Here is a 25,825-nt window from a genome sequence, read left to right as displayed (position 1 = left end):
TCTTTTCTTTTAAAGAGATACTAATATTTTGTACAGTAATTCCTCATTATTTTCTGGAAGGATATTATGAAAAATATAACAGTAATAAAGCAATAAAGTAATAACAGTTATAACAGCAATGATAATAACATAATAATCATAATAATAATAAAAGACAATAATAATACTTTCCAGGTATTTACAGTTTGTGAGTCCTCAGAAAAGCCTTTTGAAATAGACTAGCACATACTGTCAGTACCCTACTACTCCCTCACCATGTACATTTTGTTCAATAACAGATGTCTGAGGATCTGAGAATTAAAGATAAAATCATACAGCAAAGTTGCAGTTAACACACAAAATAGAATTTCCACCCAGGTTCTATGACTCTTCAACCATTGTTCCTTCTGTGCTGTATTATCTGAAATCTCCACCCCACCCTGCCCAATATATTAGAAAAATGTAAAATAAAATATATTAGCCAGAGAGTGAGAATAGTCAATAGTATCAATGGGTGCCGAGCAGTGAAGGTATGCAAGTACAGCAGTATAATGGAATGACACTTTCTTCCTCACCCCTGACATTTCTGTCCTGTTAAAGCTTACTCTAAAAGTCTACTTTCCTTTGCTACATGTCTCCCAATCCTTGAGAAACTGAGTAGTTCATTTGATTGGTGAGTTTGGAAAGACTAAATAAATCAAGTATGCATGGCCTGAATTCACCCTTTTTCCTCTTTGAGAACGAGCCAGTCCATGTGAGAATATTGTCTCTTTTCTCTCAGTTATCATCCTGCACACTCTCCCAAAGGAGTTAAGAGGGAGGCAGAAGTTGAAGGGCAAGAGCAAGCCAGGTTAGCTGATTAAGCAAGGTCCCTGGACAAGCACTGGCCTAAGGGTTGAGGTCAAGCACTGGCCTAAGCCAGGAGAAAGTCTTTCCTCTCAGCTTTGTGACAGAAGAGGTAATGGGTTCCAAAGCACACTTGGTATTTTGAAGTTCACAGAGTTCCTGCCTGCTGGTCTCTATTTCTTCTACAAAGTCAGAGAAAAAGTCATCTCCTATCACTGAGGCAGAGCAGGATGTACTAGGTTTCACAGGAGTGGCAAACATTTGAAGAAGCCAAGTGGAGTATGTGAGAAAATGTGTTAAAAACACCAAAAAGACTTCCAATTCATCACTGAAAAGTTAAAGCCTTGACAACTGATACACAGGAAATTTTTCCCACTCTCCATCTTTTCTTCTCCCCTGAGCTTTACTCCACCCATCATCCTCTTCTGCACCTCGTATTTCACATCTCTCCCTGCCCAGCAGCTTCTCTTTTAATTATTCTTATCTTTTCTCATCATTTCCCCTGCAGCAAGCCCCAGTGAATCTATTGACCACTCTCTTTCTCAGTTTAATTCAAGTCACATCCCAACAATTGCTCCCTTTCTAAATCACTGATACTCAAAACCCACAGACCACAGACGGTTCCTACTGGAACAGAGTAAAGGGTGCAGTGGTATGGCTCTGCCTCTACACTGCCTGCCTTGTGTCTCTCATCACACCCCATGCTTTTGCTATACTGCCCTTTGCCACAGTCATCCTGTTCAAGAACAGTATTTGAAAAGTTCCATACAATTGTCACCTCCTCCATAAAGTCATCCTGGACCACCAACATCTGCATTAACCTCTCTGCATATTCCTAATACTTCAATTTGCTCATACACAGAGCTCTGAATTCCACACCACTTGTATTAATTTATTCATGAGCCCTTCACTAGATTGTCAACTTCTGGAATTAAGAGAGACTGCCATATTCTACTCTCAATACTAAACACGGCTCCTGGCAATGGCAGGAGTTCAATAAACATCTGTTCAATTTTAAGGTCACTTTACTTTTTTTAAGGTCACTTTACTTAGATGTCAGCTTTGGATAACACAAATACATACAGTGGAAGTTAGAGAGAAAATAGTCATATGCAACTTACCACAATTGTATAATATAGGGTTATTATTATTAAGATAAATTGCCAGATGTGGGTAAATAGTAAGAATGCAGTTTTCTGCTGTGCCAGTAACCGGTAATGAAAACCTAAAAAAGAAATATTGCATTTCAATAAATTAAAATTTCCAGATGCAGTAAATACAATAAAATATTTTCTTAGATATCCTGGAGGCCTTTAAGAGTCAACACATAAATTACTCATCATTTTTCTTTCTACCTCCTTTGTTTTCCCTAATCACCTACTGTATCTACTTTAATGGTATAAGAACATTAACTAGTTCTAAAGCTTCTTAACAGAGATGGTAAATCTTACTGTCAAGTGTGCTCTAGAACACAGCTTGTAATCATTCAGGTTCATAATCAGATTCAAGAAATCTTAGAGGTGAAGGGGCCTAAGAGTTAATTTACGTACCTTCTCCCTTGATAGCATCCCTGACAAGTGGAATCTAACCTCAGATGGCACTAGCAGGGAGACACTACCTCATGACTCAGAGATGACCCATTTTCTATCTGGAGAGCTGGAGCTTGAGATATTCTGTTTCAGGGCAACAGGGAACAAAATCTACAGCCTAATCCCCATTCTTACATTCCTTCAAATATTTAAACACAGTATTTCTTCTCTAAGGTTTCTCTTCTGTGAATTCCCAACATTTAGAACGGTCAGGGATTCCCTCAACTGCAAGATGTCCAAATATTTCACAAATCATCTATCTTTTTTAGCTGAGCTTTTGTTTTGTGTTTGTCCTTGTTTAACTGTGTCTAATAACTGAAGACAATACTGCAAAAGGTAGTAAACCAGTGGAGAGTGCCTTTTACAACCTGTACTCTATTTTATGAAAGCATTGTGAAAGTGCCTTATTATTTTTACCAGCTATAAAACACTTAGGTTATACTGGCCCTGTCTAACTTATGTCACAATTCTGTCTTTGTACAACTGATTTTTCATAGAACTACTATATGTAATAGCTACATCCCTGTCATATTGCCTTATTGGTTTCAGTTCTGCACTACAATAGTATATCAAGACAATTTTAGTCTTGAAATCAGCCACATACACACACATACACTTATACCACACACCATTCCACATCCAAGAGCCATTACTGCCTTAGTCCTATTTGATCATTCTCCATACTACTGGATTCTAGAAATGAAGCTACTACATGCTAGAGAAGATAAGACCAGCAAAAATCCTAAGTTAGAAACAAAAGTCAAGTAAGAATGTTTATGTCTACAGCACAGAATATCCAATAAAATGCAAATTATATTTTCACAAAAGATAATTTTGATATTGAATGGCATGGTGACCACACATAATTCATTAAATAAGGTGTGGAAAGTCTCATTATTCATCTCTCTGCTCATTAGCTGATGAATAATTAATATTGCAATTACGTATCTCTAATTCTTTCACCATCTATACTGAAGATTAAGAGACTCTTATGCTTGTCATCCCAAATCACTTCAGGGATGAAACTTTGAAGCTTTCTGTTAAATCTATGTGATAAATGGCCTGGTAATTATCACTTTCCAAAAGCGTGCAAAGTACATGTCAAACACCATGAGAAATATTATGATAGTATTTATATCTTTCTCATCTTAACTAAGGTTCTTCCCCTAGCTGTGTACCATTTAGAGGCCAACATTACATTCTAAAAGCAACTCTACTGAACATGGTTTGAATTCACAGAGAGTTGAGCTGAGCAAGAAGTAAGGGCAGGGATGCAGGGCATGGTGTTGGAAGCTTGTCTCTTTAGCCTTAATATGCTTGTCTGTGCAAACCTTTCTCCACAAGATGGCTAGAAAAGTATAAAATGGCATGTTGGAAAAACTGGCAGTGGCTATGAAAAGTTAAAGAAGTTAGGCAAAAACCAACAGTACTTTGGATTAATGATCTAGATTTCTATTTACAGGACTGAATAGAGAAATAGGAGCAGAAGAAAATATCTGGGTCAGCACTTTGAAAGTGCTTTTTATTGTAAAACCCACCACCACCACCACCATCACCATCACCATCAAACACAAGTGCTAATTGCTATCTATCCAGTATTTAAATAAAGACAAATAATGGAATGATTTTGGATGACTGTATTTGATTTAGGAGAACTTATTACATAAAACAAATATCCTTGAGCAAATAACCTTTCCAAAACAATATATCCACACCTATTCATAATGTTTCTCAATTCAATAATTGCTAGCAAACTAATTCACATGTAACTTTATTTACCCATTAGATGCTTCCTATGGCTAGCACGTTTAGGTTACCTAGGTCAATCAATGGAATTTAATCTAGGTCTAATGGAGATCTTCTGTGATATGGCCAGACAAGAATCTCTCTATCACAAGTGAGGACACTGAATTTCATTTCGTTAATCAGCAAACAAAGTTACAGAGTTTTACTTATTTTTCACAGATCAGACTGAAAACATTCCTGATGATACTATGATTCTCACTTACTCATTTTTCAGTATTTTTCCCTGAGTGGAGGGAAAGGAGTAACGTTATAGCTGCTCTTCTGTGCATTGCAATAACCCATAATACGTGTTATTTGCAGCTCATCAAGACACTGTTATTTATAAACATTAATAATTCTGGAAGTATGTGCTATTAACCAATTTAATGACCTTAAAAAGATTTTAGGTTTGATCTAAATGTGCAAAAACCCATAGAAGTACATTTCACATGTGAATGGATTTCATTGATTTGTATCACAGCAAAGGTAAGGGCAGAGAGTTCTTAAGACACAGGAGAGACAGATAGTCAACAAGTCTAGAAATATATGTGCATTTCACAATATTTTAAATATGCCTCAATTCTTTTCACAAGGAACATTTCTTTTTTTTTTTTTTTTGTTTGCCTAACAACCTGGAAATAATTCTATAATTGATGTAAACCATTTTTTAAATCTCCAAATCTCCAAATCTCTCTTCAGAGACTCTTTTCAAAATGTTAAATCACTTGTGTTGATTAATACACATCAATATATTTGATTTTTATTTTAGTTTTCTTATGGTTAAATACTGTAGTTGTTAACACAGTTTCCAATATGGTTTTCCAGGAAAGAACCCTGGCAGCCGATGGCATGGGCATGCATGGAACTTTCAGGAGCTCTGTGAGGACCAACAATGTGTGGGTGCTCACAGGCACTCAAGGAGAGACAAAGGGCGAAACACTGGAACTTTCCCTAAAATGAAAAATCTCTACTTGGGGCAAGAGCTCTCCAACCAACCATCACTGGCTCCAAAGGGATTGGGGGTGAAGAACAGAAAAAGGAAGAAAAAAGAAACCACATCATCAATGGTTAACTTTTCTTTCTGCAACCTAGTGTTAAAAGCACTATGATTTTAATAATCTGAGAAGACTATGGTAAATATCATCTTGGAATTCCATTTTTGGGCTTTGGCAGTTTCCACACCAATTTTAAGCACTCCATTTTGCTACACGTGAATGATGAACAAATCAAAATTATGAGTATTATTCTGTGTGTAGTTTATTATAATACACTGGTATCCTATGTTTTGGTTAAATCTTAAACATTCTACTTAAGAAGAGAGACTGTGCTACCATCCCGTGACTTGGTTAAGCAGATCTACCATGAAAATAATGTTCTTCATAGAATAAAGGTACCATTACAAACAGCCTTCCATAGGGCTAGGTCAAGAACTAAGGAATAGAGGCTTATGTTTCTTAAAGCTTGGCCCCTTAAAATCCTACTCCCCTTCACTGCCTATTCTATCTACACATACAATATCAAGAAAGGTAAAAAAAAAAAAAACAGCGTGTTGTGTATAACCCAGTCCCCCAAAACGTGACACATGTTTTTGAGCAATATTCCAACACTGCCTTCGGTTATGATCTATTAGATGATTATTGAAATACTCTTAAAATTCCCATTGCCTGCCTTTCAGCAGCCATGATGTGAAAATTCTAGATGGCTGATTGGCAGCAGTTTTGTGCTGAGAATGGAGTCTCCAAAAGATGAACATGTCCTAAATAACTGCTCTGCTTAACCCATAAGGGGAGCTTTGAATATCTCAAAAGTTGCTTCTAGCTATGTGGTAGTATCCCTTAAAGGTTCTTGACTCACATTACATGCTTCTTTTAAATATCCAAATATCCCAAAAAGGCACATAAAGAGCAGATATTAATTTATACTAGAGTTACTAAAGTTGTGTTGCAAACCTGAATACATTAGCACTCAACGTGGTTGGACTCGGGGTCTAATTCATGACCTGTTAGTCTCCCTTATGTGATGCAGGTTCCTACTCTTTCAAAAACAGTAATGTGTCTAAGAAGAAGCATGCCAAAAATACTTTTTTTATTGTTGTTCAAGTACACTTATCTTGATTTTCCACCCACCACTTTCTCCTGCCCCACCTCCATCTCCCACCCTTGATCCTACCCCCTTTGGCTTTGTCCATGGGGCCTTTATACATGTTCCTTGATGACCCTTCCCCTTCTTTCCCCTGTTATCCCCTGCCCCCTCTCCTTTGATCACTGTCAGTTTGTTCTTTATTTCCATGTCTCTGGTTCTATTTGCTTGCTTGTTTGTTTTGTTAATTAGGTTCCACTTATAGGTGAAAATACTTTTAAAAATACTAGACACAGACCTCAACTTACCAGGTATACCCTACACAAGTACCGAATTATGCACTGAATAAAACAATAATTAGAATCAGCTTTAATTATTATTCATTTCCTTTTTATTGTACTGAATGTTTTAAAAAGTAATGTTTTAATTTAAGTGACTATACTTTTATCTTCATGACAGCAAGCATAATAAGTTTTACTATGCATCAAAAATATTTTTGAATCCACAACTAAGGTGATAAAATGCTACCATATATAGAAAAAGAGTGAAATAATTAAGAGCTGGACATTCTCAATTTTAGACAATAAGTCAGTTTCCTTTTCCTTTCCCTTGCTTTAATTCCCACTCCTATGTTTTGAATTTGCCAATAAAGAGTGAATATCTGAAACCTTAGGCATCCCACCCTCAACTCCAATAAAGACAGGACCCCAGGGTCTCCCACACTCTCTAGCTTCCTCTCTATCTCTCTACTAGTGACCTCACTGTGTGGCCCCAGTTGGCCCCAGGCTTGGCTTTCACCATCCTGGACTTGTTACTAATAGCCCTTGTTTTTCCAAGTTCCCCCACAGTTGTTGTTTTTTTAATTTTAATTATTGTATTGTTCAATTACAGTTGCCTGTATCTTCTCCCCACCCCCTCCAAACCCACCTCTCTCCCTTGCTTCCACCCTCACCCTTGGCTTTGTCCATGTGTCCTTTATAGTAGTTCCTGAAAACCCTTCTCTCCACTGTTCTGCCCTGGATACAAAGCCAATACTCAGAAATCAAAGGCATCTCTGTACACCAACAATAAAACATCAGAAACAGAAATCAGGAAAAAAAATCCCATTTGATACAGCAACAAGAAAAATAAAGTACCTTGTAATAAACCTAACCAAGGAGGTAAAAGACCTATACCCAGAAAACTACACAACACTGAAGAAAGAAATTAAGGAAGACAGAAACAAATGGAAACAGGTACCATGCTCATGGATTGGAAGAATGAACATCATCAAAATTGCCACACTCCCCATAGTTGTTTTTGAGGTGCATCTTGCAATCATAACAAAATCCACAAGGAGCTTGTCCAGCCACAACAAAGGGGAAATGTCTGTAGGGGCTCGACACAGGTAGTAATAGCCCAGGTGAGTGTCCCGGGCATTTCTAGGCAATAACATCACTATATACAGGCTGAGACCCACCCAAAACAAAATAGTACAGGACCTTTAGAACTCTGGCTATGGCAGGCATTCACCCTTTAGTTACTAGGTCTTGAGCAGGTTCAAGGTCCAAAAGGCATATATTTGAGACAGGTCAGGTACCAGGTCTCAGTACTTAGGACAGTGGCTGGTTACCAACCAGCAAAGAAATATTTCAAGACTGTATCCACTGACAAGGATATACTGCTTCTGTGTGCCACCTAATTAGCAGTCCTGATTTTAGATCAACCTCACCCACCAAACATCCCTGTACTTCTCTTGCTGGACACTTCTAATTGGCCTCTCATTTAGAACATAATGTGTAGTTTAACTAGCATTAACATCAACATCTTCCTATTCATAGCAGATTATATACTACATAACATATCAATACTTAAAAATTATCTTACTCAGTTTTCTTACTAAACTGACTGTGTTATCGCAATAAAATCCTAGGACTTGAAAAGTTAAAGGGAAGCAAGGCTGTGTGATAGAACTAATGGGACTTGACCGCAAATCTAGGTTCTTTCACTCTATAGCTGGTGAGAGTCCAAAAGATAAAAACACAGTAGTACTTCAATTTCCTCTACTGTAAATTTGGAGTTATACCTCACAATTGTAATCCTCTTAACCAGATGAAGTTCGATCACGCATTAGCAAACGAAACCAAAAGTACTCTAAAAGAAAGTTGGGTATCCAGGCCAAGGGTTCTCACAGCAACACCATTTTCTAGTAGTAATGTTATTTCCTGCCAAATGTTTAGTAGCGCTTCACTCTTTGATCTAATCCATTTTGATGGCATTTTCCTTTATTCAGTCTTTCTCAGGTGCAGTGTTTCACCGACTTGACTGGGCACCTGAATCACCTGGTGGCAGTTTTACAATACGGATGCTGCAGATTCCTTAGATCTGGACTGGGAGTGGAAATTCTGCCTTTCAAACAAGCTGAAAGTCTGTGCCCAGACTAGCAACTTCAACATCAAATGGGAACCTGTGAGGCTTGCAACTTGCCAGCCCTGCAGAAGACTTACTGAACCAGAAACTCAGGAGGTACAGCTTGAAATCTGTGGTAATCAGCCCTCCAGGTGGGTCCTAAGCAGGGCAAAATGTGAGAATCACTGTTCTAGAGCCAGGGTTCTCAACTCTATGTTGCTATTTGAATCAAACAAGGAGCTTTATAAATGTGCAATGCCTAGGTCACCCTACAGACAAGTCATATCCTAGTCTATGGATTGGACTGAGGCACATGTATTTTTTAAAACTCCCCAGGTAATTTCAGGATCCAGCCATGAGAACCACAGCACTAAAGGAGAAAGCAGCTGATATCTGAGGGGAAGCACCCCATACCTATTTAATAAAGAAGTCATTCGGATTTCTTTCATTTGGCCTAAATTTTAATTTTCAATTACTCACATTAACTCTCATATAAAATAGCTGACTTCTTTTCATCTGCTCTAAAGTTATTCAAATTAAATTTGTTACTAAAAACCTAGGCAAGTTATAGTCAGTTTTGAGTATAATGGATCCGTGTTAAATATTTGTAAGGATGAAAAAAATGTATGTAGGATCTCAGAACTTTGGCCATGCCACATTTCTAATTATAAACTCTCAATTTATGTTAGCGGTTTTAACAATGAGGCGCTGCTAATTCAACCACTGGGTTACCTTAAACATGCAGTTGAAATCAACATTATTCTACAAAAGGAAACACCCTATGCTTGGAGTTCAACATAGGAAATTATTAAGCTGTCTTTGGCATCCTTAGTATTTCTACGATAGTAACCACCCGGAGCCATCACTTTCATTTTTGCAAGGTCTAGGTAAAGTATCAGTCAGACAGTGAATATAAAGCAAGAGCAAGTGGCAAGACTTCATTCTAATAATTACAAGTTCCTTCAAGACATGGTTCCTTCTCCTCAACCTAGAGCAGAAACCATGATGCAAAATAGAGAATTACAACATTCTGACAAATCTTAATCTATTTGATCCCTGTGTGAATACTCAGATAATATGCATTTGTAAACATAAAAAGAAGCATCAACTCTAAATACAATATAAATGACTTGGAGATTACCCAAAGCAATCTCACCAGCATGACTACTGAATTCCTGCCCCGACATTGTTACCTAATATGACAAAAGTAAAAATAAAGGAAGTCAGAGAGAAAAAGGCTGGATTGGACTTGACCAGTGTGGCTCAGTGGATTGTGTGCCAGCCTGAGAAACAAAGGGTTGCCAGTTCAATCCCCAGTCAGGGCACATGCCTAGGTTGTGGGCCAGGTCCCCAGTAGGGGAACCACAGCAATGTGGTTGCCTTTGGCAACCACACATTGATGTTTCTCTTCCTTTCTTTCTCCCTCCCTTCCCCACTGTCTGAAAATAAAATAAAAGAATCTTTTAAAATATTTTTTTAAAAAGCTGAATTAGTGAGGACACAAGATAATAATTTAACCTAGAGTAGAGATTGATTCATAAAGCAGCAATTAGAGGAATTATATTTTACTATGATATTCCTTGACTCCCTCAAAAACCATTCTTAATATCATTTAAACTATTTTATAAATAGAAAAAATCCTTCAAAAAGCCATAAACTTCTAAATTAAGGTATATTTTGTTTCAATAATAAGCACATGCTTCTTTAATTTCTTGTAGAAAAAGAAATTATTTCAATTCTTATAAGAAATATACATTTTCTATTTTGAAATTTTATTGATGTGAAATGTATAATTTTAAGAAAGCTCTTTAGCAGTTGTTTTGATGCTGGATTTTGACTTAATACATTGATTTAAAGCCTTCTACAAAAACATCTACATGAGTTGTATGACATCTTATAAGTGTCCACATATAATAAATTTATTAACTAAAAAATGATCTTCTGTCAATTTGACTGGTGGTAGTTGCAACACAGGCTTTAGTGAGACTGCAAACATTCACTTATGTATGTTCTAACCATGGAGATAACTTATGAGTTTTTGCCTCATCAATAAGTTAATGTATCAGTAAAAATATATAAATAATATTCCAGTTTTTATTGAGTAGACTTTAATTATTATAATTACTATAAAGCAAACATGGAATCTTCACTAATGTGCATATGTATATGTGTTGAGAGAAACACAGACAGACATGCAAAGGAGCAGGAGAAGAGGATAACATACCATCTCCTTCTTATTCTGTGGAAAGTTTGTATATGACATCTGACAGTGTTACTCTCAAAAAAGTGTCCCTACAATGAATAATCCCAAATGTTTCTAAATAAATCTAAGTGGTGTTAAAACAAGGTGACAAAGAGCATACTCTTTGGAAACAAAAATTCAATTCAAACTCCTGGCTCCTCCACTTCACATCTCTGAGTGAACTTGGACAAGCGGTATCACACTGTGGGCCTTAGATTCCTCTTCTGTAAAATGGAGATGGAGATCTAGAAACATCCACCTTCCAGGTTGTTGTGTGCATTCCATGATAACTAGATGAGAACCGAGGACCTGACCTGTGCTAATTAATAGCTGTGGACCTCCTGCTTCCTGTATTTATCCAAGCTATGATTTCCATAATCAACCCTGGTTCTCCTCCTATGTCTCACTCACGGACAACAAAGCAGAGAGTGCAAGACTGTTATCATCTTCTACTGCAGCCCTTTCAGCATCATCTCTAATTTCGGCCCTACCAGTAACCATCAAACCCAAAACACCAAAAACAGCTTGCAAACATGAGGCAGCTGCAGCCTCCAGACCTGGTGTATTTTTTTTTACCACTTGTAATCATCTGCCCACATCATCAACCCTCCCATAGATATATACAACCTCCATCCCCAGATTTTTGGGGAATTTGGAGAAATGACAAGCAGGGTGTGCAACCTTTGAGCTGTGGGTACATGAGTGTGGATGAGACCATTATTAATGGCAGCAGACATATTAGCAGGTACAATAGTGGTTATAATTTATAGTGTTGGGCCAGTTCAGCCAATCCAAATATGACAAAGTCTACAGAAGGAAACAATTAAAAGCCAAGCACGACAGTGCCCACGGGAAGCCACAGTATGAAATGTTCTTATACGGGGTCTGGCACAAATAACGCCCCTTTTTTTTATTACAAAACCTTGTATTACACAGCTATAGGCATGCCATTCTGTGACATCACAATGTCACACTCAAACACACCTTATGGCATTTTAAGGGAAATGTTCAAATTAACACTATAAATTGTCACACCCTTATTATCACCCTACCAAGCACACTCCAGCAGGTGTTATTTCTGCTGAACGCTGTATATTAAAAAAAGAAAGCAAAGAATGAAAGAATGTCTTTTATTTTTACTGAACACATGCACTTTCATATGGACAAATCAGAAGCAAAAAAAAAAAAGGCTTCAGTTTAGGATAAACATTGGCGAGCATCATTTGTCCTTTGAGATTTTACTCAGCCATCCAAGGACATTATCAGTAATTCTTTTTGTGTTGCATTTTGTATTTGTTCTATTGGCACCGAAGAGTACATAAAAATCTTGCTTAAAGTCTACCTTCCCTACTACACTGACCTCCATCAAAGAAGAGCCCCTTTCTATTTCATCTTTGGTTACTGAAAATCTTGGGCAGAGCACACAAGGATTATGTACACTAAATACAAACAGATGAAAGGCAATGACAGAGTCCAGCTGACTCCAAAAAGAACTTTTGAGGTGAAAAGGAAGCTCTTGAGGAATTCCTTGCTGAAAAACCTCATTTTTCTCAAGGGGATCAGAGGTGGAATACCTAGAAAGAGAAGGGCAAAGACAGCTTTGGGCAGTTGAGAGGGGACAGAAGATCTGGTTATACACACTACAGGAAACTCAGTAAGCAGCTAACAAGGCAGCAGGAAAAGAATTCGCCAGTATTATGGTTCCAGAGAGTGCTCCTGATTTGTTGCCTTCTTCATCTGGGTGCATAGAAAAGCCTTTCATAGTCCATCAATGATTTTCAAAGTCTCTAAATTCATTTCAACAGCTCTACTTTATCCCAAACCTGCTCAGGGTTGAAATGGAGTTTAGTGGAAAGTGAGGTAAAATGGGAGGAGGGAGAAATTCAGGTAAAAAGCAAACAAGTGTCGAGGCTAAAAGGAAAAATAAAATGACAGAGACAAGAAAATCATCAAATATAGAAACTGCTCTGGCTGGTGTGGCTCAGTGGATTGAGTGCTGGCATGTGAACCAAAGGGTTGCTGGTTCAATTCCCAGTCAGGGTACATGCCTGGGTTGCAGGCCAGGTCCCCAGTAGGGGGTGCTTAAAACACAACCACACACTGATGTCTCTCTACCTCTCTTCCCCCACCCTAAAAATAAATAAATAAAACCTTTTAAAAAAGACAAATAAAGAAACCTCCTTCTCCTGGAAACCATTTTCAGATCTCCATACCATTCCATTTGCTGACCAGACCTCCAGACAAGGTCACAGTGAAGTCTGTTAAGGCCCCTCAGAGAGGCAGTTACACCTTTGTCTCAGAAGCCATCTAGCTCACACAGTATTTAGTGGAGTTATTTCCTTCTCACACTGTTAATGTGGTCCTAGCCTCCATTAGCTTGAAGACATTCATGGATTTGTACTGGTGAACTCCAAGGTACACCTTACATAGTGCTTTGGGCAAAGTGTGAATTTAAGGGCTAGAGCAAAATCAAATTAAACTTTTATGAACAAGGTCAATAATGTACAAAAAGACACAATGCTTTCTAGGGCAGAGTCACGGAGCCCAGTGCTTGACAAGACGTTAAAGCAATGTCATTATTTTTTTTAATGTCAACAAAAGATGGACTATTAGCATCAAAAGAGAAAACTGGGCATCTGAGAGGTATAACTTAAAATATTTTATCTATCAATGTATTCAAGCAAGAGACATGGAAGCTGGAGTTCAGGAGAACTCCATGCACTGTGTTCTGGGTACAGCCACACTCCACCTTGGGTACAACCTCTAGCTTGCTCCCTTCTAATCCCTAACACATCAGTCAATCCTTTGACTGATGTATTATATAATACAATAATATATTATATAATATAATATACAATATTATATAGTATATTAGTATATATACTATCTAATATTATACTAATATACTATATATTATAATATAGTAATAATCCCACTAGAAGTGAATACATTGTCATATAGAGTAAAGATACTGACACTAATTTAGTATAAAATTCACTCATACTACTCAGTATAAACATTTTAAATTAACTTTGTTGCTGCACACATTAGACTCATCACTTGGGAAGTCAAATGATCTAAAGGTATAACGTAAAAGTGGGATTTCTAGTCATCAAAGGTAAGAAATTAAAAAACATGATTTCATCAAGTTGCATCTGAATTTCTCTGAGCCTGTTAAGGCAGCATGTAGCAATCATATTTTAGAAATTTGTTATGCTGATGTTTTTCATGTCCATTTAATACTTATTTAGCATTTCCTTTGTGCCAATTCCTGAGAATTACTCAATAAGTCTTAACTCAATGAATTTCTCACAATTACAGATGAGATCAGCTATCCCCATTTTATAGATGAGGAAACTGAGAGCCACAGAAGACTCAGTAACTTCGCCGAAGTTAACCAAGGCAGGGTTTAAACCCACAGAGCCTAGTTCCAGATAGGAGGCTGGTGACCACTATTATGATATTTCTAATGAAAACAACATTGCATTTGGAACTTTTAAAATGTCTTTACGTCCAAAGTCATTATTTTAGATGTCTCTCTTTTAATATTTTGCAATAGTGTACAACAGTGTAGAATAACCCTTTTTGTCTTCACTGTCAGTAAAGGAAAGAATCCGCAATTAAATATCTTACCCGTTATCTGTGTTGTCATTGAAAACAATATTGGTGAAAAATGACACAGGTTTAGATGCCTGGAAGCTGACTTGGCAGGTAAGCTCAGCGTTGATCCCACTGGGAGAGCCTTTGATGGTTTTGCCTTTGGGAAAATGCACACAAAGGGAGTCATGCCCCTCCTCCTTCTTCTCCTCCTCCTCCTCCTCTTCCTCCTCCTCCTCATCATGAAGGATTATTGGGGGAACCGTGACACTTAAAACTGCATCTCTGTTGAAAATTAAAAAACAACAAATTTTAGCTCAATGCATGCAAGTAATTGGCTTTAAATGTGTTTTCCCTTTTTTAATCATTAGAAAAATTAAAACAACACATATTTATAATAACATGCCTGATTATTAAAGATATTTTCATATCATGTCTTATTTTCTGGTCACAATATAAGATTGATAATATATTTACTTTCATGAAGAACCACATAAGATGATCAAAAGTTCCTTTTGCCCTCTAAATGTTACAGAACAGGGCCAAGGGGAGATATAATATACTATTACTGAAAGGACCCCCCACTAGGTTCATTATTGCCCACCGCCAGAGGAAAGATGCCTCTCAATGCCAGAGATTTGTGAAAATGAAAGAAAATGTTTATTTAAAGCTATACAGACTTAAAATAGTGACCTAATGTCTTCATTAAAATACTAAAGTCTTTTAGGATGCCTACAGGTGCACACAGTCCTTCCTTCTCCCTCTGCCCTAGTCCGGGGTACCGTATCTCAGGAAAAGAAGCACAAGTCCATGATTTGGGCTCCCGGCGCCATCAGCTGTGTCGCCGCCATGATCTCCAGGTAATCCAAAGCCATGTGGCACCTTCTCATGGCCCACCAGCAAGAGTCCTTTCACCCCTTTTCTTCCAGGCAAAGTTTCTCCTGCTTCCTAAACCACATGGCAAAAGGGAGCACCCCAAAGCCACATGGTCCTTACTCTTGCCAAAGCTGCGGGGTCCCCACTCTGCCAAAACCACGTGGTTCTCTCCTGCCAAAGCCAAGTGGCTCTCTCCTCTCATGGCTGCCAAGTCTAGGTTTAAAACCTGGAGCCAACCTTCCTATGTACCAACATTTCCGACTCCTCCTACAAACAGTTACATCTGCCAACATTCCTGTATTATTCCAGCTTTACTGGGCTGCCATAGTGAGGCTGAGCATGTGTGACTCCATGTCATGAAGCCAGTCTTCTCCAAGCTCTCACGCAGGTGCTGTAACCAGGGGGAGCTGCCCTCCCAGTTATATCTTGGGGAGGAGGTTACTTCCATCCCCCCTGCCCCCGGCTCAAGGCATGGCTACAGCTATTTAACATACCTGTGCAACCAGTTAAAGGTTATAGATATGTTAAATGACCATGCCAGAGGTTGGCTGTACAAAATAGCTCTGCATGTTCCTGCTCCATGTGTCCCTTCCCCCAACTCACACCTGTGGCGGGAGGGGGAGGACATCCTATATATCTTTCTAATATTTCCTGGACACCTTGAGTTCTGGACACCATTACAAATCCCTATTTGGGGGTGCCCTCTTGGCTGCACCCTGATAAATAAAGATTAAAAAAGTTGGTTAAAACACCTGATTAAGTACAATGTGTCTTTAACCACAGTCATGAGATAAACTGTATTGCCCTTAAATATATCCTGACAAAAATTTACTTTAGTAACTAGAGCTTTATCACATGTAGACTAAGTAATATTAACAAATGAATATACACACATAATTTATTTTTAAAAATTGATATTCTTAAGTACTGTATTTATATATACCATGAATATTTTTGAATCATCACTGCTAAAAATTTAACTTAATGTTCACATATTTCACTGTATATTTTTAAAATATCCAGATAATCTAAAATGTTTGTAATTTTGAATAACATAGTATGTAGTACTCACTTTTAGATCTAATTAATATTTGATAACTTTTAGTAGTCTATATTTAACCATATTATTTGTTTTCTTTTAATGCACATGTAGGCTCCTCTAGCAAATAAGAAGTGTTATCAAATGGGAATCATAATTCCATAATATTTTAGTTAGAATAAAGATTATTCAGCTAATTAAAGAGAAAAAATGATCTCGAGTTAGTTAAGCCAATATGTTTGACTGGATAAAATTTGAAAAAGTAATTTATACATCAGGTTTGAATCCTATTCTGTCACTAATTATATAAGTGTCATTGGATAAGTCATTACTGTTGCTGACTTTATTGCACATATAATGAGAAGACTGAGTTACATCATCTCTACAGTCTCTTTTACATGCTCATTAGACCATGTTTCACAAGACTCAACTTTTGACTTGAGGTCATTTTTAAACTGATACCTTTATATATTAATCTAAAAGTTGAAAGACTAAAATATTAATTCATACATGAGACAATGTTTCATGATAAGAAATACATTTTAGCACAAAATAATTTAAGCCACTTTTATTTCCTGTTTAAGCAACCAAGGTTAGTGTATACTTATAAGATAGGGTCTTGAAAGAACAGCAAATCCCACAGTTATGAAGTTAAAGTTTAACTATATTCTCTCACAAAGTGGCATTTAGGCCAAGCTCCATGGCATAAGTAAGCACTCATGATAGGGGAGTCAAGAGTTGGAAAATTTTAATTTAAGGTAAATAGTTATAAGCCTGGTAAGTAATGTACATATTAAAGCTTTTGTTTCAGAAACCACACATAAGGCCCATCCTGGCTCCCTGGAGAGACAAGTGACCTCCTGGGTCACTGCTAGAGATTACTGCCTGAGGACAAGTGGAGGCATCTAGGCTATTGTGTTCCAGGGAGAGACAGACATCAACCTCCTGCCCCTGGGAACAACCAACTGCCTAGGGCAAGAATGCTGCATGAATGCCAGTTTTCCCGGTTTCAGTATCATTTTGATGATAAAGTTATGTGGCAATGATTCAGGGATTTATCATATGTAATTAAGGTCCCTAGTCACATGAATTTGGGTGGATTAGAATTAATCAGATGATATCTTAAAAGGTTTAAAGGTCAGAGACAGAGACTTTGAGAGATGGTGTACTTTGGGCTTTGAATGAATAACACACCACGCTGTGAGGAGGAACCACATGGCTAGGACTTGAGAGTGGCCTCTAATAGCTGAGAGTGGTCCCAGACAATAGCCAGCAAGAAAATGGTGTCTTAGTCCTACAGCTGCAAGGATAAATTCTGCCAACAACCAGGGAGCTTGGAGGAAGACTGAGCTTCAGATGGCACTGTAGCTGCAGCCCACCCTCTGATCTCTGCCTGCTGACACCTTGGGCAGTGGACAAAACGGAATCCTGACCCAAAGACACTCTGAGAAAACAAACTCATGTTTTAAGGCACTAAGTTTGTGGTAACTTGTCATACAGCAATAGAAAATAACACCTTGAATTTTTAAGCTGGCTTCTTATACCACAAATAGACAAGTTAACAAACATTTTTACAAAAAAAAATTAAATGACCTTGTGAGGTAACTAAGTGGGCTTTTTGTATTTTTAATTTAAATGCAGTTAAATATTTTAACAGTTTGTTCCAACTATAGAAACAAGTCAGACATTGCTCATGACTTACATAACACAACTACAAACAAAAAACACATAAAGAAAATATGGTAAATTTACATTAAGCATTTACCTGTAATAATTTTGAGGTAAAATCTTGACATTCATCACAGCTGCTACTTCCAAAGGAACAGAGGTGAAAAATATGTACGGAGGGTCAAACAATAACTTGGGCGATTTTATCTCCCCAGTCAGGTGAATCACTTGATAGCAAGTTGGGTTGTTATTTAAATGTACAGGAATGTCAGCTGTGTATTTTGTAGGACGATCTAATGAAAAAAAAATTAAGTATTTTAGATTAGTTCACACACACAGAAATATTTACATAGTTTAAACCTTACTAAATATTAAAATGTACTATGAAGTTACAGCTCAGTGAAGCAGAATAGATTCCCCAGAAACTGGATTTATCCTGCCAAGGAACTTAAGACATGTATGTAATGAGGAGTTGTTGAAATAAAAATCTTTCAAAGTGCACTATGTCTAAAAATGGAACAAGTCACCTTATAGATTTCCATTATTATGGGCAAACACATATACCTGAGGAAACAGTGCAACGAGTGTTTTCTGTGCCTTAATAGGGGCTACCCATCCCTTTAGTACATGCAGTATGAAAATGAGCTCAGATCATTGTCATAAGCTGAGAGGAAAGGAATGTGCTTTCTCCCAGATATTTGAGTTAATGAAAAGCTGCCAGGGTTGACTGGCTAATTTCACCTGGCAGGAAAGACAGGAGATTCCCATGTGGCCACTCACTATGAGGAAGGGCACTCTGTGTTGGAGAAAAAGGATTGGACTAGGGAGCTGCAGGCCAGTCCTGGAGGACAGGTTCCATCAGAGCAAGTTGCCAGTATCGTTTCAGACCAAATTCCCAAATACAGTGTCTTGAAGGAGGAAAATGTGATCTGGTGAGTATGAATTCAATGCATTATGTTAGAATTCAAGAACTGGATACCAGAGCGACATGGCAGGGATCAAGGCCATTAAGGGTATCACCAGGGCAGAGGATCACAGTGTTCTGGATGATGTGGAGCCATGTTCAAACATGGCATCATTGAAAACCACAAACATTCATTGAACTGATCAGATCCACTAGTTTTCGCTGTATTGGATGCCTTTACTTGTTTAAAAAAAAAGCCCTCTACATGTTCAAATAGTCTAACATCCTTGGGAAATGGGAGCTGGCTAGAGAGGGTAAGGAATAGGGACTTCCTACTAATAATGACAGATGTGAAAATATAAGAGATTATATCTGCAACTTGAGCTGATAAAATAAGTTATAACCATTTATATATTTGAAGCAGCAGTCTCCAATCTTTTTGGCACCAGGGACTGGTTCTGTGGAAGACAATTTTTCCATGGACTGCGGGGAGGTGGGTAGATGGCTTTATAGCCTGCCACCAGATGCAGGTTAATTGTCCCTTGACACTCACTGATAGGGTTTTGACATGAGTCTGCAAGCAAGATTTATGATGGCCTCTGTGGAGTCAAACCTCTCGGCTAATGATAATGTGTATTTGCAGCCACTCCCCAGCGCTAGCATCACCGCTTCAGCTCCACCTCAGATCATCAGTCATTAGGTTCTCCTGAGGAGTGCACAACCTAGGTCCCTCAAACGTTCAGTTCACAGCAGAGTTCCCACTGCTATGAGAATCTAATGCTGCCTCTGATCTGATAGGAGGCAGAGCTCAGGCGGAAATGCAGCCATGGGAGCAGCTGTAAATACAGATGAAGCTTCAGCTGGCTCCCCTGCTGCTCACTTCCTGCTGTGTGTGTGGCCTGGGGGTTGGGGACCACTGATTTAAAGCATTATAAATCTATAAAGTAAAGATAGTTTCATTTAAGGAATCTAATACTGTTAAAATTATGTGGGGGGAAAATAACATTAATTTTGGAGTTAGGCAAGGTTTTAAGACTTATTAAATTCTGAATTTTGAATGGGCTATTTTGAGATTATTTTGTTCTGACCTGTTAAAGGTTTCTGGGGTCATATAGGGAAGGGGCTTCATTGTGTAGCCTAACACTACTGGGGATTCAGTGGCACGTTTTTTAAAAATGCAGGTATGCCTTCTTTCTCATCTGAGGTGTAAATTATATAAATGTGTTAATGGCATGTTTAATTAATTTTTAACAATTACATTGGGATCCTAAGGAGGGAAGCCTGGCTTTGACTCAAATGGATTTGAACCCTGGAACAGGTCTCAGCTCCATACTGAAAGGAAAGTCAAGAGGAGGTGTTCTTTATTTCCTTCTAGATTGTCAAGTCCAATTCATCTGGCTAAAAATGTTGATAGGGACATAAAGGAGAAACTCTGTATGAAAATACAAATGGTGAGCTGAACTAGCAATTGCTTTCAGGACCAGACACAGTAGAAACTGAGAAGAAATACACAGGAATATATAATGAAACCTAATTATTTTAACAAAATATACTTTAGAATGCAGAGAATATTTGATGTTTTCTATCATATTTTCAGAGTTCTAAGCAGAGGTAATGACAGCTGAAAGATTTTTTTAAGCCTACTAATCACAGCATCCTTTGTACTTTTTTCTCAGACATCAAACTAACTGATTATACAATGCCATGCTAACAGACATAAGCAAGACACCAACTTAAGGCAACACAGTGCTAACAGAATATTATTGAGAGAGAAAAGACATAGCTCAAGGAACTCTTTAAAAATCCTAAAAGCTAGAATAGGTTCTTATCCTGCCTTTTCTACTGATAACATAGCAAGTCGTAGGTATTTTATAGATTGCCACATACAGACTACTGTCCCAAAAATTCTAATCCAAGTGCTTTACTGAGGCTGTGCTCTCGGGGGACCTGCAGGTAAAGGGGGAAACAGAACAGGGCAGGGGAAGAAGCTATGAAAAGCTGTGGTTTTAGAGTCTGGGATGTGACTTTGCCAGAGAGATTGGCCCACAGGAGGGAGTGGGTTGGGCCACTTGAGGTAGTGCTGGTGGTGAAGTTTAAACTCCTAGGCATCTCTGCATGAGACATCCTCTACCTTCAGCCAAGGGGACAGACATAAGCTATCAGGAATCAACATCCACAACTGAGAAACAGATAGAAATACCCAGTCATGAGAATCTGGATGGGCCCAAACAGCAAGAACAACAGGATGCAATCCTAATGTTGATTCATAAATAAGAATAATTAGGAAAAATAACAGGTAAGTTACCATATCACCTTTTAAACAGAAAAATAGTTTGGAAGTGGCATTTGGTATGTAAACTAACATGCTGTAACTAAATAAGCATATGCTTTAAATCAGAGACAGATACCAATGCAGGCTTTTTCGAAAACAGAAAAAAAATCTTCATAGCTGATTTTTTTTTCAAGCACCTTCCTGCTGCTCCTTTGTTCCGGTCTGCTTATGAAGCTAGCTGTCAATACTTCCTGTAGCTCATTACCAGGAAGAGTCTGTGTTTTTATGCAGCAAGGATCCTCATGCTGAGAATTTTCTAAGGTATGTGCACCCTGGGTGTCAGGCTTGGGAAACACTGAGGTTATTTACATGAGAATAAAAATGAGCTTATGCAAGGGGAGAGGGAGTCTAGGCACACACATTACATTAAAGAACAGTGATTCTGATTCAGAAGGAATTGGAGAATTACTTAGAGACCATTCTGCGTCATATATACTACCACATCTCAGCCTCCATCCCTGTGGCCTTCCAAGGAAAAGACAATAATGGCAGAATGAAAAGTAAAAGCCACCTCACTAAAACTCTTCAAAGCCCTCAAAGTATAAGGCAACCCTGCCCAGCGACCAGTATAACAGGTTCTACCCAGTCCTTTAATATGCTGTTGAATTCAGTTTGCTACTACCATTTTCAATTAATTAATTAATTAATTAATTTTTCAGTTTGCTAGTATTTTGTTGAGGATTTCGGCCTTAGTTTATTTTCATATTATCTCTTTGTCCAGCTTTGCTACCAAGGTAATGCTATCCTCATAAAATGAATTTGAAAGTGTTCACTCCTCCTTTTCATTTTTTAGGAGAATTTGAGAAGGATTGTTGTTACCTCTATAAAGACTTGGTAGAATTTTCCAGTGAACCCTGGTCCTGGGCTATTCTTTATTGAGAAATTTTTAGTTGCTGATTCAACTTTCTTACTAGTCAAAGATCTGTTCAGCCCATGATTTTTAAAAAGATATTTTAGCCCTGGCTGGTGTGACTCAGTGGATTGAGCACCGGACTGCAAACCAAACAGTTGCTGGTTTGATTCCCAGTCAGAGCATATGCTGGATTGTGGGCCAGGTCCCCAGTAGGGGGCGAGTGAGAGGCAACCACACATTGATGTTTCTCTCCCTCTCTCTCCCCCACTTCTCCTCTGTCTAAAATAAATAAATAATTAATTCATTAAAGTAAATAAATAAAAATATATTTTAGAGAAAAACAAATGCTTCAGTTTCTAACAAGGAAGATAAGGACCAAAATACTCAAATACCTAAAGTAAGATACAAGTATATCCTAAACATGTTCAGGTGATATTGGAGGGAATGGTGCAACAGAGACCTCTGCAAATTCACTCCTCCATGAAAGCAATAATAACACAGGCAAAAATTGTTAAAAATCAATCATTGCTGGTAGAATTTTAAATTGTTTCAATTGCTTTATACAACAATTTGGCAGTTTCTTAAAATATCAAATATCAAAATATCCTATGACTCAACAATGTCACTCCATGATATATGCCCAAGTGAAAACATGTGTCCACACAAAACTATACATGAATGTTCATAATTTTGTTATTCATAAGAGACAAAAAGTAGAAGCAATCTAAATGCCCATTAACTGAATGGACACTGAATGTTTATGAATAGACAGTATATGAAATAGCCATATAATTATTTAGCCATAAAAAGGGAAGAAATACTGATTCATGTTACAACATGGATGAACCTGGAAACTATTATGGTATGTAAAAAAAGCCAATCACAAGAAGATATACATTGTATGATTTTATAAAGCACACTAGCTGGAGATAAAATTCCAAATTATTTCAGCAAATTCTTGAAAGTAGAAAGAAAATATTGAAAGTAGAAAGAAACTTCTATTATGATTTTTACTTTGTAAGTTCATTGATACCATTTCATCTCAGAGCTGACAGGAAAATATATTTTGAAATACAGATTTTTAAAGTTTGAAAAATAATCACATGTAGAATAGAAATAGGATGTATAGTATGGAAAACAAAAACTTGATCAATACGTGTAATTTTAAAAAATAGAAAAATATAAATAAAATTGAATAAAAATGAACAAATTTATATTATAACATGAAATATAAATAACTTCAATTCCTCTCCTAAAAATTACATTTCTGTCTTTCTCAAAAAGAAAAGCAAGGCCCTTTGGTTTATAATACTCATTCTAAATTTATAAGACGCAGATTGAAAATATACTGATATTTCAGCCAAAGACAGAAAAAAGGAAGAAAAAAGGTAATGTATCACATAAACAGCATTTAAGACAAAAGTCTGTTGTAGAAAAAAAATTTTAAATGCATGTACTAATTTATAAAAGACACATTAGACAAATCTTTCATGACATCTAAATATATAAATCAAACCTATTAAAATAAAAAAAAATAACAAACTGCCATTATAATAACACATTCAACCCTGGCTGGTGTGGCTCAGTGGATTGAGTGCCAGCCTGCAAACCAAAGGATCACTGCTCAATTCCCAGTTAGGGCACATGCCTGCGTTGTGAGCCAGGTCCCCAGTGGGGAGTATCAAAGAGGCAACCACACACTGATGTTTCTCTCCCTCTCTTTCTCTCTCTCTAAAAATAAATAAATAACATCTTTTAAAAATAACACATTCAGACAGATTATAGTAATAACTGTAATATAATTTTAATATAAATGTAATATATATTAAACATATAATATTTAATATAATTGTAATGTTATATTGTTATAATATTGTATTAACAGATTCAGGGTAGAATATGTATTAGGAGAGGGGGAAGAGGAAGAGGAAAGATCTAAATATTATAAATAAGGAAACAACTTTATTACCACAATTTTATGTTATAAACTTTTTACTTAGAAAAGACTATAGAATAGTATTTGAAAAAGTTCCAGATTTAACCAGAGAAGTTCAGTATGGAAGTGCCAGATAAAATATAAATATATTCCTTTTATATAGTGATAGTTAATTTAAAAGAATAATGGAAAAAACGTCATTCATAATAATGATACATATAAAATAAAACTTTAATTACTGAAAAAAATGTGATTCTCTAAAGTGAAAAAACTCAATTATGTGCCTTTTTCTAGAAATTGGGAAAAAATAGACTATAGTTCATTTTCAAAAGTAAATGTATAAGAGTTGCCATGAATTCTTATAAGATATTTAATGAGAAATTTTGTCATACCAATTATAAAAAGATATAATAACATTACTGTAATTTTTTAAAAAAACACCAGAATTTAAGTGGAAATATAGATAAATAGAGATGCCAGTCAGCTTCCCCCAAAGCAATAAATCCAAGAGTATAGGCCAAACGACACAATGCCTTTTCTGACCCAGCCTCCGAAGGCCCACACCATCACATCCATAATATCCCATGAGTTACATACCAGCCCTGTTTGATGTGAGAAGGATTACAATGGCATGAATACCATGGAAACCATTTACTAAGGACGGTTACCACACAATTCTGGTAAGACATTTCTTAAAACTGTTTTAAAAACATATAACAAATAAGTTAAACTTCTGTATACATAATGAAACAATCTGTGGAAGATAAACTGAAATATCAACAAATACAGGGAAAACTACTTACCTGGACAAAACGTTATGGAAACATTGTACTGTTCATATGGTTTCAGAGTCCCACTCAGTTCACTAAATGTGAATACTCCATCTTTGAAAAGTTTGCCACTTTTACTAATATTGAAAGCCCAATCCACATTTCTTTTTGACAAATTACGTAAGGAAAACTTCTGTTAATACACAAAACATAAAAGAAGCAGTCTATAATATCAAAGGTAGTTGGAATTATCATACAAACTTGATGGGCCTATGCACAAAGTCAAGCAATTTTAGGAGCCTACAAACTGTTTTCTGTAGTGACTATACCAGTATTTGTATTCTAGAATTTTGTACTGTGTGCATATACCTGTTTAGTAATAAATAAGTAGAACTTGTATCTCATTTAAGTTTACATTTTTTGATAACTGGAGGTTGAACAGACTTTTCTTTACCTATTGCCCATTTCTATTTCTTATCTTATGAATTGCACTGTCATGCTCCTGCATAAGATATATCTTTGTAAAGCTCCTATAATAGTATTAAAATCTATGAGCATTTTGTAAGACTTAGAATATTTCATAAAGTAGAGCTGTATAGTACTGTTCTCTCTCAGTGGCCATGCTTTCATTTAAGGAAACGTTGTTACAGTGCATACCACTGTTGCCCAAGCAATGAGGGATTTCCCTTGGCACCAAAAGCAGCAAGGAAAATCCAATGAGGCACAATACAGTTTCCACATTTGAAAAGCTACAACCATGATTAATCCAGGAGAGGAAGGACTTTTTATCTTGGGGATCAAAAAGTCGATTATCAGTGTACCTTTTTCTAGGTTTATGATGCATATGTGCCCAGGATAACATTAACATGTCATACAAAAGTGAAAATAAGACATAATCTTCCCAATGCAATTTACAGCTAATATTACACTTAAATGATAAAA

General features: G+C 37.0%; 1 protein-coding gene across 1 annotated transcript in view; it reads right to left on the bottom strand.

Annotated features, from left to right (window-relative positions):
- The window catches only part of CFAP47 (cilia and flagella associated protein 47), a 342,408-nt gene that overhangs the window by 236,106 nt on the left and 80,477 nt on the right, over positions 1-25,825 (bottom strand). The window contains exons 24-27 of the mRNA XM_028523447.1: positions 24,917-25,076; positions 18,186-18,381; positions 14,542-14,673; positions 1,947-2,050 (exon numbers count right to left, since the gene is read on the bottom strand). Of these exons, the coding sequence (XP_028379248.1) occupies positions 1,947-2,050; positions 14,542-14,673; positions 18,186-18,381; positions 24,917-25,076 (592 nt within the window). The remainder of the gene's footprint in view (positions 1-1,946; positions 2,051-14,541; positions 14,674-18,185; positions 18,382-24,916; positions 25,077-25,825) is intronic.

This window comes from Phyllostomus discolor, chromosome X, assembly GCF_004126475.2.
Source record: "Phyllostomus discolor isolate MPI-MPIP mPhyDis1 chromosome X, mPhyDis1.pri.v3, whole genome shotgun sequence".
Classification (NCBI taxonomy): Eukaryota; Metazoa; Chordata; class Mammalia; order Chiroptera; family Phyllostomidae; genus Phyllostomus; species Phyllostomus discolor.
Note: the sequence above shows the minus strand (reverse complement) of the source record. Positions and strands in the feature narration are given on the sequence as shown.